Source organism: Pseudorca crassidens, chromosome 4, assembly GCF_039906515.1.
Source record: "Pseudorca crassidens isolate mPseCra1 chromosome 4, mPseCra1.hap1, whole genome shotgun sequence".
Classification (NCBI taxonomy): Eukaryota; Metazoa; Chordata; class Mammalia; order Artiodactyla; family Delphinidae; genus Pseudorca; species Pseudorca crassidens.
The window spans coordinates 147,147,647-147,162,343 of record NC_090299.1 but is presented as its reverse complement, the minus strand read 5'-3'; the positions used below and the strand labels follow the sequence as shown (position 1 = coordinate 147,162,343).

Genomic DNA, 14,697 nt, shown 5'->3' with positions numbered 1-14,697 from the left:
TACTCTTTGAGACCCTGTGGCATATATAGATTAAGTTAAACTCAGCTGCCATTCAGGAGTTTCCCCACTTAGGGTGAAACAGCTGGTAGAGGAGGCACTTAGGTTACAAATAATCTAACTAGTTCATCGGTGCCCCCACACACATACACGTGTATGTACAGGCACTCCCCTAGAGGGAATGTTTTCAATTTAGGGCTTTAGGAAGATGATTAAAATATTTGTTGAGACTGGTACACTAGAATAAGAACAACATTTTATTTGCAGTTATTTTAAACATAAGTATAGAAATGAAAACACTTTTTCTGATATGAATGTCCCCCTCACCAAGGACTGCCTGGTCTGCACTTCCTTTTCTGTAGGTTCTAGAATATTCTTGTTCTTTCTGGGATTGTTGCTTCTTTGTTTCAGCACTGTTCCTACTATCTTTAGGCTTCCCTCTTGGGGATGCTTCAGGCATGCTTCCTTTATGAATGTAGCCTTTCCTAATGTAGCTTTTATTAATTTATTTCCCTGTTCTACTGTACTGATTGATCTAGGGGTGGTACTGTCTATGTTGTTCTCTCAATCTGTTTCTTTCTGGGTCTCTGGCTCGTTTTTGCGCACGCTATCTCCCCCTCCTTCGCTTCTCTTGGCTCCTCCCACCCCCCATTTGGTCTTTCCTTCTGCTTCTGTGGCTCTTATTCTTTCCCTCTCTGTGTCTCGTGCTTGTTCTCTTCCTGCTCTCACCTCCCTCACCTGGTCTCTTGCTCTGTCTGTCACACTCAGCATTCTGTATCTTAGCTGCAGGTTCTCTCTCGCGCACTCTTTTCTCAAGGGAAGATGGAAAATTTAACTATGTTAACTTTGGCAGAACCATTGCCCAATGAGGAGTCTGATGTAAAATGGATCCTTAATTATGCACCTTTATCAGGACTCTGCAGCAGTTAGTAGAAAGATCACCAAGAATAGAAAGCCATGTCTGCATCTGTGAAGGGAAGAGGTTGGACCAGTTCATCACCAAGGCTAATTATCCTTAGCTGTGCCAGAACAGTATCATATACAGTGCAAGCGACATAATCACAGAGCAGTCTCCCAGTGGTTCAGATGGGACAGTTGGATCAGAAGACCTGTAATGTTTCTGTTTTGCGATTTCTGTGACATGGACTCACAGACTTGGCCTTCCTTCATTTATTCAGCAAATATTTGAATACTGCTGTGCGTAGGGAACTGTGGTGAGACCCCTGTCTTTAGAGGCTCCTGGTTTAGTGAAGGAGACGGATACCTATGTGCAGCTGTCAGTTGTCTTCCCTAGTTCCTAGCTTAGAACATACTGGGTGTTTAATAAATATTTTTAGATGAATGAATTGATTCATTACCTGGGCAGTGAACGGTCAGCTCTGTTTAGAGTGCTCAAAACAAGGTGCCCAGGGGGAGGGGAGTTTACCAGGTACCTACAGGGGAAGGACATTCCAGGCAGTCAGGAAGGTGTGCACCAAGGCACAAGCTGTGAAACAGTATAACTGGCTTGAGAGCGGTACAGTGGTTCTAAAGGGCTGGGAGGTTCGGGGTTGCGGATGGTGAAGAGCCCAGAGGAAGGAGGGGGGCACGAGCAACCATCAGTTGTGCATATGACTCTGAAGACTGAACCTCGTGGTGGGAGCCCAATAGGATGTTTTGATGTGAAAATAGATAATTGTAAGATTTTGTAGATGTAGAGGTATCATTTAGCTAGTATCTCATAATTTAGTGATTGAGTTTGAGCTTTGGAGTCAGAAAGATCAGGAGAGATTCTCACTTAGCTCTGTGACCCTCAGCAGGTTAATTTCCCTAACGTGCGGAGTTCTCATTTATGAATCGGGGTTAATAATACCATCTATGTTACAGAGAAACGACAAGGATAAATGAACTTATATATGTGAATTACTTAGACAAATAATAAGAACCCTGTAAACACTAGATTATCTTCTTAACGGGCTTTTAGGCAAATTATTACCGTTATCTGAGCCCACAGAACACATAAACATTCAGAATTCCATTTGAATTTTTCTTCAACACGTGCATTCTGAATTGGGGAAACTAAGAAGATTGGAAGGGCTAGAAACTAGAGTTTGGTGGAGAGAGTTTGTGATGAGACAGGTGATTCTGTGAGAAGGTAACAGGAAACCATGCGGATTTTCGTTGTTTTTGTTTGTTTTTTATTTTTGTTTTGCTTTGGGAGATTCTGACACATTTTCTTTTAAAAATGAGGTGTGCTAGTGGAACTGGAGGGAAGAATGTGGACCATCATTGGGAGGGCTGCCTTTTAGTTCTGAGTCCATCCAGTATAATCTTGCACATGTGATTTCTTCTTGATCTCCTTCATGAACCCCAACAATTGGACGGAGAGGTTACTTGTCACACGTTTACACACCTAGGTATTGGGGAAGCTAGATGAGATGGGTTGTGAACATGGGTTTTAGAGAGACCACGTGATTGCTCCAATTTCATGGTGGGATGAAACTCCGGGTTCCACACTTTATTTTATTACAGTAATTGCTGTGTTCTGAGTGTCTTTTCCTGGATCCTTTTTGACCACAGATAACCACATGTCTCAGGGATACTCTGTTGAAAAATCTTCCATTTCATTCTCCACATCAAGAAGCTTTAGGAGTTTTCTTCCTTCTCCCAGAATGTCCTGTGATGCATGACTGTAACAACTGGGAGAGCCTGGTGGTTCCTTTCGCAGAGGCTCTTTATAAAATGCGTGGCCAGTCGTCAGAGGTCCTGGGTAAGATGGATGGTTTACATTTGAAAACACATGACTGTCTTCTCAATGGAAACACGTGCCTAGTGAAGTTACGGCAAAACTTAGGTGATCGTGAACACATTCATGGTTGTTAGTTCCTAGTCTTAGCATATTCTAACATGCTGCAGTAATTACTGTGTTCATCCAAGATGGACTGTTCTAGTCCCTTTTCAGCGTGCTTGTAATGATACCTCTGTGGCTTGGTCATGAGGTCCTTTGCCCCCTACTTTTCATTATGAAGAACTTCATACACAGACGTTGAAAGACTAGTACAGTGAATCCCAGATGCTCTCTACCTGAGAGTCAACAGCAGTTAACATGTTGCCGTGTGTGTACAGATTACATTTTATTTATGCTGAACTATTTGGAAGTGAGTTGGAGATATCAGGACATTTTACCCATAATATTCAGCATTCATCTCCTAAGGATATGGAATCCTGTATTACCTCAACATGGTTACCACAGCTAATAAGATTAGCCGTGATTCCATAATATTACCTCACATCTAGGCCATATTCAGATTTCTGCACTTGTCCCGAAAAGTATTGTACAGGCTTTTTTTTTTTTTAAAGAGCGTGGGTCAGTAGTCCTGTTCAGTGTCTCACATCTAGGTTTGTCTGATTGTTTCCTCCTGTCCCTGTATTTCCAGTACACTGGAAATTAGGTCTAGGGGCTTGATTATATTCTAATGAGGTTTTTGACACAAATAGCATATTCAGCCCAAGAAAGTCCATTCTTTCATATGTTTTGTCACATTGTAAGCGATGAAAAGCTGGTTTAAAGCATTTTTCTTTTATACAATGCGGAAAGATGGTTTTTAAGAGTTAAAAACTCGTGCTAAGAGGGCAAAATAGAGTCATGTAATCACAAATAGTTCTTAATCTGGTTTTTAATACTGTATGCTATTTCATCTGGGCAAAAAATGTGACTGATTAATTTTGTCTAGTTTTTTTTTCCCCCCAACAAATGAATTAGATCCAATCTGTGGCTCTCTTACTGTCAAGGCATTTTTTTGAGAACATTAAATTCTACACTTTCAATTCCGATTGTATTTACTGAAAAATTTATTACAAATGTGTCTTTATGACTACAATATATATGAAAATATTCCACCAGTTTCAGAAAATACTGACTACTTTTTACCTTTAAGAATCCAAGAAATATTACATGCTGACAGTTACTTACCTTCGTATCCCTCAGAGGAATATTGGGCATCTCTGCAAGAAGCTGCTTTCATCAGACTGGTGCAGATGTTTAAAACAGCCGTCATTGCTCAGCTGAATTATTGGGCTGGAACTACGGAGAATAACTATCACATTAAAACTCTCCTAGAAATGTTGAAAAAGCTGCACAGGGTAAGTGCTGTTCTAGAAACCCGTATATCTTTATTTTGCAATAAAAATTCCCTTGGTTTCACCTGGCTTGAAACTTAAGCAGACTCTTACGAAACATGAGGTCGGTACTGTTATTTTTAAAATGTTGTTTTTTGTGAATTAAGTCATGCATATAAAGGAGTGTGTCTAGTATCTGTATACAGTTTAAAGAAAAGTAGTAAAACAGACATCAGTGTAACTACCACCCATGTTAAAAAAGAAAACATTTCTAGTGCTTTAGAAATGCCTGTGTGTCTCTCACAGATAATACACCCTCACCTCGCGGAGGTAGCCAGGATCCTGGATTTTCAGTTAATCATTCACTTACGCTTCTTTATCTTTTTATAGCCATGAGTATCTCTTGACACTATGCTGTTTAATTTTGCTGTTTCCAAAATTTCATATGAATCGAATACATGCTGCTTACACAACGTTCTGTTTTTTTAGACTCATCCAGATTAATACTTATGTCTGTACTTCATTTTCACTTCTGTATCACACCATAGTGTGACTCTACCAGAATTATCCATTCCGGTATTGATGGATATACAGTATGTGCTATTTGCAATTCTTTTTTGGGGGGAGGGTTCCTCTATGAGAAAACATGCTACTGTCAACATTTTTGTACTTATCTTTCGGTGTCCATGTGTCAAGAGTTAGTTTTTAGTTTCCATCCCTAATTCTGGAATTGATAGGTTGGAGGATATGCCTGTGTTGTTCTTTATGGGTAGTGACAAACTGTCTTCCAAAGTGGTTGGACCAATTTAAATCCTCTCCAGGAAATGATGAGAATTCTGTTGCCCCATATCTGACTTTAAAATTGGGAAAATATTTTTCGTGCCATATTGAAATCGTGCCAGATTATGACTTTATTGATTGATGGACTGCCGAGTTGGGTTTTTGTCGCTGCGCGCGGGCTTTCTCTAGTTGCAGCGAGCAGGGGCTACTCTTCGCCGTGGTGCGTGGGCTTCTCACTGCGGTGGCTTCTCTTGTTGCGGAACACGAGCTCAGTAGTTGTGGCTCGTGGGCTCAGTAGTTGTGGCTCACGGGCTCTAGAGCACAGGCTCAGTAGTCGTGGCGCACGGGCTTAGCTGCTCCACGGCATGGGGTCTTCCCGGACCAGGGCTCGAACCCGTGTCCCCTGAATTGGCAGGCGGATTCTTAACCACTGCGCCACCAGGGAAGCCCCAAATTATGATTTTAATTGTATTTCCCTGGTTCTGATGCATTAGAGCATATTTTCATGTTTATAATTGCAGTACTTGTTTCCTCTTCTATAGAATACCTGTCCTTTTGCTCAATTTAAATGTATTTAATTTTTTCTTATTGGTTATAGGAGTACTTTTTAGTTTGGATACTAGTCCTTTGTCAATTATATGTGTTGCAAATATCAAGTCCCAGTTTATAGCTTGTCTTGGTGGTTTTTGATGAACTCACTTCTTTTTTTTTTTAACTTGTTGGCCACACCCCTCAGCATGTGGGATCTTAGTGCCCCGACCAGGGATTGAACTTGGGCCCCCTGCATTGGAAGCGGGGAGTCTTAACCCCTGGACCGCCAGGGAAGCCCGAAACTCAGGTTCTTAATTTTAATGCAGATAAAATTTGGGGACTTCCCTGGCGGTCCAGGGGTTAAGACTCCCAGCTGCCAATGCAGGGGGCACGGGTTCGATCCCCAGTCAGGGAACTAAGATTGCGCATGCCACACGGCATGGCCAAAAAAAAAAAAAAAAAATTTTGTCAGTCTATTCGTTTATGATCTTTACTCCATGTGTTTTGTTTTAAACTTTTTTTTCCTTCAAGGTTTTAAATTGTTACCTGGATCAGGGATCTGGAGGGCTTCTTTTTGGAAAGGACCAGATGGTAAATATTTCAGGCATCTGTGAGACTTTACAGAATAAGCAGAGGGCCTGATTTGGCCTCAAGGGCTGCTCTAGATAGTCTAGATAGTCTTCTAACAGAGATGATAGCTGGGACCAGAGGAGGAGTTCAAACAGAGGCTTATACACCGTATGTCTAATGTTTAAAAGGTTAGAAATCTAGCTAACAACGTGTTAAATGAAATAAAATATACTCTATCTTCCCACCTTGACAAATAAACCTTCCTCATGACAGGGGAAGCCAGGTTTGAATTTCGAAACCTTGGCTCCTTACAGAGTTCTGCAGCGAAAGGGGAGGCTCCGACGGACCCTCCCCGCTCCCACCCCAGGTCCTCTGCGCTTCTCTTCCTTCCTTGGTTTTCTCCCACACCAGGGCTGTCACGTGGCCGTGTGTGGACACCTCAGCCCACGTCTCTGTGTTCCATCCCACCTCCCACAATAGCCATTCCTTAGCCAACCCTGGGGCCCTGGAGCCTTGGGGTGTGTCACCTGTGACACTTCCACTCCCCAAAGGGCAAGTGGAGGGAGAAACCTGTGGAGCTCCTGGGGCTGGCTTGGAGCCGTCTGGGCAGGGACTTGCGGGTCTTGGGTTCTGGAGCTCAGTCTAGATGGGGATGTGTGATGAGTGGGCTCCATATAGACAGGCCCCGTTGACCCTGCAGACCCCTTGTGGGAAGGGGCTTGGCTGGAGGAAGCCCAGAGCAAAGACCTTTAAGTCAGAGGGCAGAGGTCACTCCTGCCAAGGTCTAAAGGGAGTATTGAGGTTAGCTTTGCCTTTCACACGTTGGTATTTAATCCAACTGAAAATTTATTTTTATTATTTTCCATATGAAAACAATTACCTAGCACCGCTTAACTGAAATTCTGGCCTTTCTGCACTGATAGGTCATGTGAACTGTCATAAAACAAGTTTCTGTGTGCGGGGTTCACGTACAGGCTCTTTTCTTACTGTTAATCATTTTATGTGGCTCTATATTGTTTCTACTTGCTAAAAGAAACACTCCTGTCTTGTTCTTGAAGTGAATCTTGGATATTTTTGGCATTTGGTTCTTCCCTATAAATTTTGGAATTGGCTTTTCAGGTTCTACACACACATACACAGATCTTACTGGGAATTTGATTGAAATTGCATTTAATCTGTACTTCACTTTGGGGAGAATTGATATCTTTACTGTTGTGAATCTTCATGGTATCTATTTCTTCTACTTATGAGATTATCTTTTAAGTTTTTCAATGAGTTTTTGTTATTTTACTATGAAAGTCTTGGATATCTTTAGTCAAATCTATTCCAGGGTATTTAACTTTTTTTAAGTTTTTGTAAATGGTATCTTTTAAAAACTATATTATCTGTTGTTGGTTTAACAGCAGATAAATGCATTGATTATAGGAATGCATTGTAAGAATGCATTGATTTTTGAATATTGATTTGTTTTCTTTTTCCTTTTTTTTTTTTTTTTGGCCGTACTGTGCAGCATGTGGGATCTTAGTTCCCCACCCAGGGATTGAACCCAGGCCCCATGCAGTGGAAGCTCGGAGTCTTAAACCACTGGACCACCAGGGAAGTCCCTGAATGTTGATTTTTTTAATAACCAGTGAATTTGCTAAATTCTCGCATTATATCTAGTAATTTAACTGTAGATACTTCTGCGTTTTCTGTGCAGACAGTCATATCTTTGAAAAACATAATGTTTTTTTCTTCCCAATTCTTAGGCATTTTATTATTTTCCTTTGCCTTGTTGCACTGGCTAGGCCTTCCTACCCCTAGTTGTTCAAGAGGAATGTTGAATAGAAGTCATAGTGATAGTAGGTGCCTAATCTTGTTGGTGATTTTAAAGGAAAATTCTGAATATCACTATTAAATAACATTTTAACTATGGGGTTTTGTAAAATAATCTTTCTAGGTAAAAGGATGTTCCCTCCATTTCTAAGTTGTTACACGTTTTAATTCAAAACAAGTATTGACTCTCTCCTCCTGAAATTCTACTTATTTTGTATGTTAGATCTTCTCGCTCTGTCATCCATGTCTCTTAATCGTCCTGTCATAATTTCCATCTGTTTGTCTCTTTTTACCCCATTCTGGATGATTTCTTCAGCCCTATCTTCCTGTTCATGAATTAGCTTTTCAGTGATTTTTGCCTGCTATTAAAACTGTATTTTGGGCTTCCCTGGTGGCGCAGCGGTTGAGAGTCCGCCTGCCAATGCAGGGGACGCGGGTTCGTGCCCCGGTCTGGGAAGATCCCACATGCCGCGGAGCGGCTGGGCCCGTGAGCCATGGCTGCTGAGCCTGCGCGTCCGGAGCCTGTGCTCCGCAACGGGAGAGGCCACAGCAGTGAGAGGCCCGCGTACCGCAAAAAAAAAAAAAAAAAGAACAAAAACTGTCTTTTGAGTTTTATTTCTAGTAGTATGTTTTTCACTTCTGGAAGTTCTCATTGGTTCTTTAAATTTTTTTTCTTGGTCATTATTTATAATTTCTGGGTACCTGAAGTCTTTGCAGGTCAGTTTTTGCTGTCTTTAGTTTCTGCTGAATCTTCCTCACGGCTCCTTCATTATCATGTATTTTGTGACTCTGTGTGTGTGTGTGTGTGTGTGTGTGTGCGCGCGCGCGCGCACCATTTTAACTACAGTTTGCCTCATGGTCTTGGAGTTAGGGTGGGGATGGGTTGATGCAGGAGTGGAGGAAAGAGCTTGTTCATTTCTAGGTTACCCTGGTTCACTCTAATGGTAGCCCTTTTGGGTCCCAGATTTATGAAGCAAGGTTCCCTAATTTGAACAGAGTCTGGGCTTTGTCTCCTTTTCTCAGCCTCAGCCATTGAAACTGAAGTTCAGGTTCACCAGGTTTGGCAGATACTCTCGAGGGAAGTACCACCTTCCCTTAGTTCTTGACCTGATTATTCCATCCAAAAATGTTGGTTTACAGTTTATCCTGTATTTATGGTTGTTTTCAGTGAATCAAAGTGCCTAATCTATCAAACTGCTTAAAAAAAAGGTCTGCCCTACTGCTGAAAAGTGATGCCTGTTCCTGGCTGTTTTTAAAGGTTTTATATAAAAGTGAAAGATCAATCAAAAAAATAATTCCAGGTCTTGAAAAATTGAGCAGTTTACTGAAAAGCTCAGGGAAAGTGTATTGTGATGAGCTTGCCACTTACAAAGAGAATTCCTAGAAATACTGAAGCAGCAACAGAAGAAATCTTGAAGGGATCCTGCTTTGCCCTTGGACTCTAACAGGCAGCGTCAGAATGTTTGTCAAGCTCCCCCCACACACACCTCCAGCAGAATCCACGAAGACGACGCACCTCTTTCTCCATGACTCTGAGGCTTCTGAGGCTCTTGACAGTGCAAGGCTGAGATCAGCGGGGTCCTAGTCACAGGGATGAAACAGCATCCCCGTGCAGTGGCACTGGTCGGGGAACTAAGATCCTGCAAGCTGCAGAGTGCGGCAACCGCCCCCCGCAAATTAAGAGAAAGAAAGAACGTGACATGAAGTATTGGGCCCCAGAGTAGTTTGGATTCATATTACACTGTATTTTTCTTTGCACTTGAGTTTCTTTAAAACTTCTTTATGGATTAAAAGTAGAAGTTTTTCATCATACCATCAATTTCTACTATTAAATCTTAGGTATTCTTTATGCTCCTGAAAGTTTGGGGCTTTGGCAGTGGGGGAATTGGATAGAACTTAATTCTGGTCATTAAAAGTATGTTTAACTTGCTGTTTATTCTGATAATCTAATTTATAGCCATTAAGCCAAATTGTCTTTATATAAAGAACTTTCTCACAGGTGGTGTTTTATTTAAGGTAAACCAGACTAAATGTCAGCTGCCTGAAAATATCTTCAAAGTAAATGAACTCACACACTTGCTTGATTTTTATGAAGATGCATACAGAAGGACCGTCTGGAAAATGGGCGCAGTAAGTATGGCATATTTAAAGAGGGTATTGATCGTCGGTAAGTTAATACAGGCACTCGTTCTGTAACTTTGTACGAATTTCCAAAACTTCCTGTACTCTGCAGAGCTGCCCAATAGAAATAGCAGGGTTTATGGGAAAAGCAAGGCAGACCCCTCAAAACCGATGCAGTTTTGTACCCAGAACACTGACAGAAAAGTGCTTCCTACCTGGGGGGATAGCTCAGATCAACCAGGCAAGCGGCTGTGGACAGTGCCGCGAGATGAAAAATGCACAAAAACCGAAGGGTAGAAATCTCTCCACACCCTGATTAGAGGACCGGTGGTACTGAGATAACACCTACGGGAGTGGAGCTTTGCTCTTAAGGTAGGTATAGGAGGCTCGGTAACTCACCAGGAGCCAGCAGGATAGGGCTGTAACTTTGGGGAGGGTTCCCTGGGTATAAGTACTCCTTTTTCATTTTCTTAAAATAAAGCTAAAGGGTTCTTGCTGCCAGTTCAGCAGCTAATCTGAGATTTTTTTCACCTTTTCTCTGAAGGTTCTAATTCTACTCCTAGCACATCATCCTTTGCCTGGGAAGAATCTTGTCTGAGCTAACCAGCCATCTGCATTCTGTCAGTCCCCTGCTTACCGAATGCATCTGAACTAATTTCACGTTTCAGAAGTGCAGGTGGCAGCAGAACAGACTCTTTGGGAAAATGTCCAGAGTTTATAATTAATGGTGAAATTAAATGAGTACTGAAAACACTAGGTGTATATACCTTTCACTGATAGATATAAAACATTTCCTTAGAATTTTATATATCTGAGCCCTACTGACCAGCATTTTGGATTGCTTTGGCTATAAGTACTGAGACCTGAAACCATCAGGGCTTTAAGGCTAGGAAGTAAGGCGTAAGATTTCTCTGTCCTTTCATTTATCAAAATTGTTGGCATTTCCATTTTTAGGACACTTCAGTGGACATCCACTATCCTGTCATATTCAGTCATTTTCCATTTATCTTTAATATTCTGTCGAAAGTAAAACTACTGTATGCAGACTCACGTTTAAAAATACAGGTATGCATGCCTATTTCTTTGTTTTCATTAGCAAATCAAATGATGAGTACCTTTTCCAGTGTATAATAGAGGAGTGGTAAGGGAGCCACCCACTGGTGAAACCAGTGGTGGTCATAGCATTCGAGAAGCTTATACTCTAGTGAAGAAGGCTATGGGCTTCCCTGGTGGTGCAGCGGTTGAGAGTCCGCCTGCCGATGCAGGGGACGCGGGTTCGTGCCCCGGTCTGGGAAGATCCCACATGCCATGGAGCGGCTGGGCCCGTGAGCCATGGCTGCTGGGCCCGCGCGTCCGGACCCTGTGCTCCGCAACGGGAGAGGCCACAGCAGTGAGAGGCCCGCGTACCGCAAAAAAAAAAAAAAAAAAGAAGGCTAGAGAGGCTGTCACAATTTGAGTTGGGTTGGCCTTGAGGCATATTAGGGCCTCAGTAGCAAAGGCCAGAGCTTGGGCCTAGCTGTAGGGCTTTTGCCTTGAGGTTGGCGCCGGTAGTCTTCTGAACGGTACTCAAAGACGCATGGCAGACGTGGGCTTGACTGGGATTAGCACCAGTACATAAGAAGGTCTAATCTAATGGGAAAACATAGTAGTGGGAATAGAGGTGACAGAGGATTCTTGAAATTCAGACCCAAAGAAACGGCTGGCTGTGATCATGCCATAATAAAGGTTTGTGAAAAGTATTTCCCTTGCAGATGTACTTACTGTCATCAGCTGACTTGGTGCTGTTTGTCAGCGTATCCAGCAAGGGGTTTTGAACTTAAAACTGTACGCTTGAAAATGCCTCAGAAAATGCACCTCATTGCATTATTATAAGGGTTAAATTTGTTGATATAGGTAAAGCATTTAGAACAGTGCCTCTCCCAAAGTGCCCGAAAGTGTTAGCGCTTGTTGTCACTTCTATGCTGATATATGCATCTGTATATCTATATGCATGAATAATATTCAAATCTATGTCATAAAAGTAGATACCTTTACCTAATGCAGTTGCCATAATAAAACAAAGTAGGAAATTGATTTATAAGTTCCAAGTAAGACCATTAATGAAATATTTAACAAAGGAAAATGGAAAGAAAAAGGATCCGAGAACTTGATTTTGCTTCAACCCTGTAACTATTCTCTCTTGATTCTAAACAAGCTTCCGGTAATTTTTTTATAGAAATGGCATTTGATTTCTCTCTGTTTTGCTAAGAGACATAGACGTTAATGATCCCATATTGCCATTTGGTTCCAGGTGGACGGTCTGTGTGTCTGTCTGTCAGTCTGTGGGTCTGTCTCTCTCATGGTAACTTCGTAGATTATCTGTCCCCTAAAATCTCTTGTCTGAGTTTTCCTCCTAGAAAAGGATATCTTTAGAGAGGTCTTTCATCCTGCGCTTTTCCTGCAGCAGGCTTCTTTTCTAAACGTCTGAACTCCTCTTCCTGATGAGAGTGCTAGGTTTCAGCTCACTGCTTCGGCCTCACTAGTCAGTCTCTTAGCCTGTTGACAATCGTTAGTCGGTCCCTGAAGTGTTCACAGCTGTGTTTACAGGATACAGTGGTCCAGAGGAGCCCGCGGTTGGTCACCTTCCTGCTCACCCAAATCAGCCCCACAGAGCTTTTCATTTCCTATGTCTCAAGTATCGTCTGCTCACTGGGGGTGAATACTGAATATATAGCCTGTCTCCAGGGGTGTATGTAGGGCCCTTTTCATAAATGTTTGTGGCACGCGCGGATAGTAAACCGAACCGGTTTATTCTACTTTGTAAATTTCTACTTAGAGCAAACGGTGAAATGGAGTGAAACATTTTTCTTTTCCCAGGAGAAGAGATGGCGAGCTTACGTGAGTTTGGCTGGCATTGTGGAACAAGAAAGGTCTGAATTTGCTTTACTGCCCACCGTTAATCTAACAGTCAGAAGGAGTCACTTGATTGAGGATGTTTTGAATCAGCTAAATCAGTTTGAGAATGAAGATCTGAGGAGGGAGTTATGGGTAAAATATAATTCTTACTTAATGTTTTTGCCGCTAAGACAGAAAACATAAAAGGATGTAATAAGGGGCCTTACAGAGAGGGAATTATCGCCCTTTTCCGCTGGGGTTATCTGTATCGGAGTTCCCCTAGTTTTCCCCAGTTACCTGTGCATTCCAGGTGAGAGCTGTCAGTACAGTCTGGCTAACGAGCAGCAGGTGAAATGGTCGTCCTCCCCCCAACCTGATCAGGTAGATAGCCCAGTACTAGCCCTAAGAGGTCCATCCCCTCATGAGGCTTGACCAAGCCGGCTGGTCATCACCTTTTAAAGGTTCCAGTGAGATGGGGTTGACCCAGAGGAGAATTGAGAGTTTGTTTCTGCTCTTCTGCAGGAACCCAGATTGCTTTGTTGAAGAGAGAACATTCTCTTTATTGACTACATAGTTTTTTGAGGGTATAATTGTAGATATCACCATGTCCTGAGTATTCATTAATAACGATCTTCGGTTTAGCTACTATATAAATTGTCTTACTAATAGATATTTGACACAGAATAATAATGACTAGAAGATCTAATGAATGTTTTCCTTATGCCAGGAACTACTGTAAAAGCTTTACACTTTTGTAACCCTTTGACCCACACTGTGTAGAAGGTTCTGTTTTTCCCTCCTTTTACACATGGGGAAACTGAGGTGCAGAACCATGAGGTAACTTATCCCAGGGTGACACAACTGATAAGTATCAGAGCCAGGATTTCAGCCCAGCCATCAGGCTCTAGACTCTCCAATTAATCAAGACAAGTCAGGATTTTCCTGATAATATTTATTAGAGTGTTTTTGATTCGAGGCGTTAGTTTATCACTTGTCCTACTCAGATTAAAGAATGATTGACTTGACCAAACTCAAGATACTATTTTAAAAGTATGGAGTTTGCAGTTAGAGTTGGCATTTCTGTGTATTTTTGCACATAGATAATTTTTAAAAATCTAGTGAACTCAGGCTTCCCTGGTGGCGCAGTGGTTGAGAGTCCGCCTGTCGATGCAGGGGATGCGGGTTCGTGCCCTGGTCCAGGAGGATCACACATGCCGCGGAGCGGCTGGGCCCGTGAGCCATGGCCGCTGAGCCTGCGCGTCCGGAGCCTGTGCTCCGCAACGGGAGAGGCCACACAGTGAGAGAGAGGCCCGCGTACCACAAAAAAAAAAAAAAAAAAAAAATCTGGTGAACTCATTTTGACTCTAAACTGTGTCAGCCAGCCAGTCCACTCAGTTATTTTAGTTCCACTTTTATATTTCATTCATCCATTTAAAAAATTTAGGTAACATTTGAATAAGCAGCTACTATTTTCCAGACTGTGTGAGACACTTTACCTGCGTTATCCCATTTAATCTTTCTGATGATCTCGTGGGAAAACACACTTCGTGAGGTTAAGGAGCTTGCCCACATAAAGGGGCAGGGTAAGAGGAAGGATAGAAGCACCAGCATAGAGCCGCAGGAATTTCTGGTATTAACGCAGCACGAAAAAGAAGAGAGAGATGAAAGCTTGAATAGTGCTTCATAAGAGAAAGCAAGGGAGAAAAGAGTGTGAAGAAAGAGGAAGTGGCCAGAAGTGTAAAATGAGTGGGTGAAATTAGGATGAGACGTGAGAAACTCAAGTCCTTGGAATTGGGGATTCACAGATTCTTGGTCCTCTTGGAGAGAAGCATTTAAGTAGAGAAACGAGTTTAGAAGTTGGTGTACATTAATCCCCAAAATTAGGTAACCTAGATTAGAGGAAGCCAGTAT

The 14,697-nt window shown here is 42.2% G+C and overlaps 1 protein-coding gene across 3 annotated transcripts in view; it reads left to right on the top strand.

The window, feature by feature from the left end:
• Positions 1-14,697, top strand: part of LOC137224047 (E3 ISG15--protein ligase HERC5-like) — a 41,231-nt gene that overhangs the window by 14,749 nt on the left and 11,785 nt on the right. For 2 of the 3 annotated variants that reach the window (XM_067736982.1, XM_067736984.1), the window contains exons 13-17: positions 2,557-2,746; positions 3,965-4,119; positions 9,808-9,921; positions 10,867-10,977; positions 12,769-12,939. In XM_067736982.1, the coding sequence (XP_067593083.1) occupies positions 2,557-2,746; positions 3,965-4,119; positions 9,808-9,921; positions 10,867-10,977; positions 12,769-12,939 (741 nt within the window). The remainder of the gene's footprint in view (positions 1-2,556; positions 2,747-3,964; positions 4,120-9,807; positions 9,922-10,866; positions 10,978-12,768; positions 12,940-14,697) is intronic. The other variant, XM_067736983.1, reaches the window with a different exon arrangement.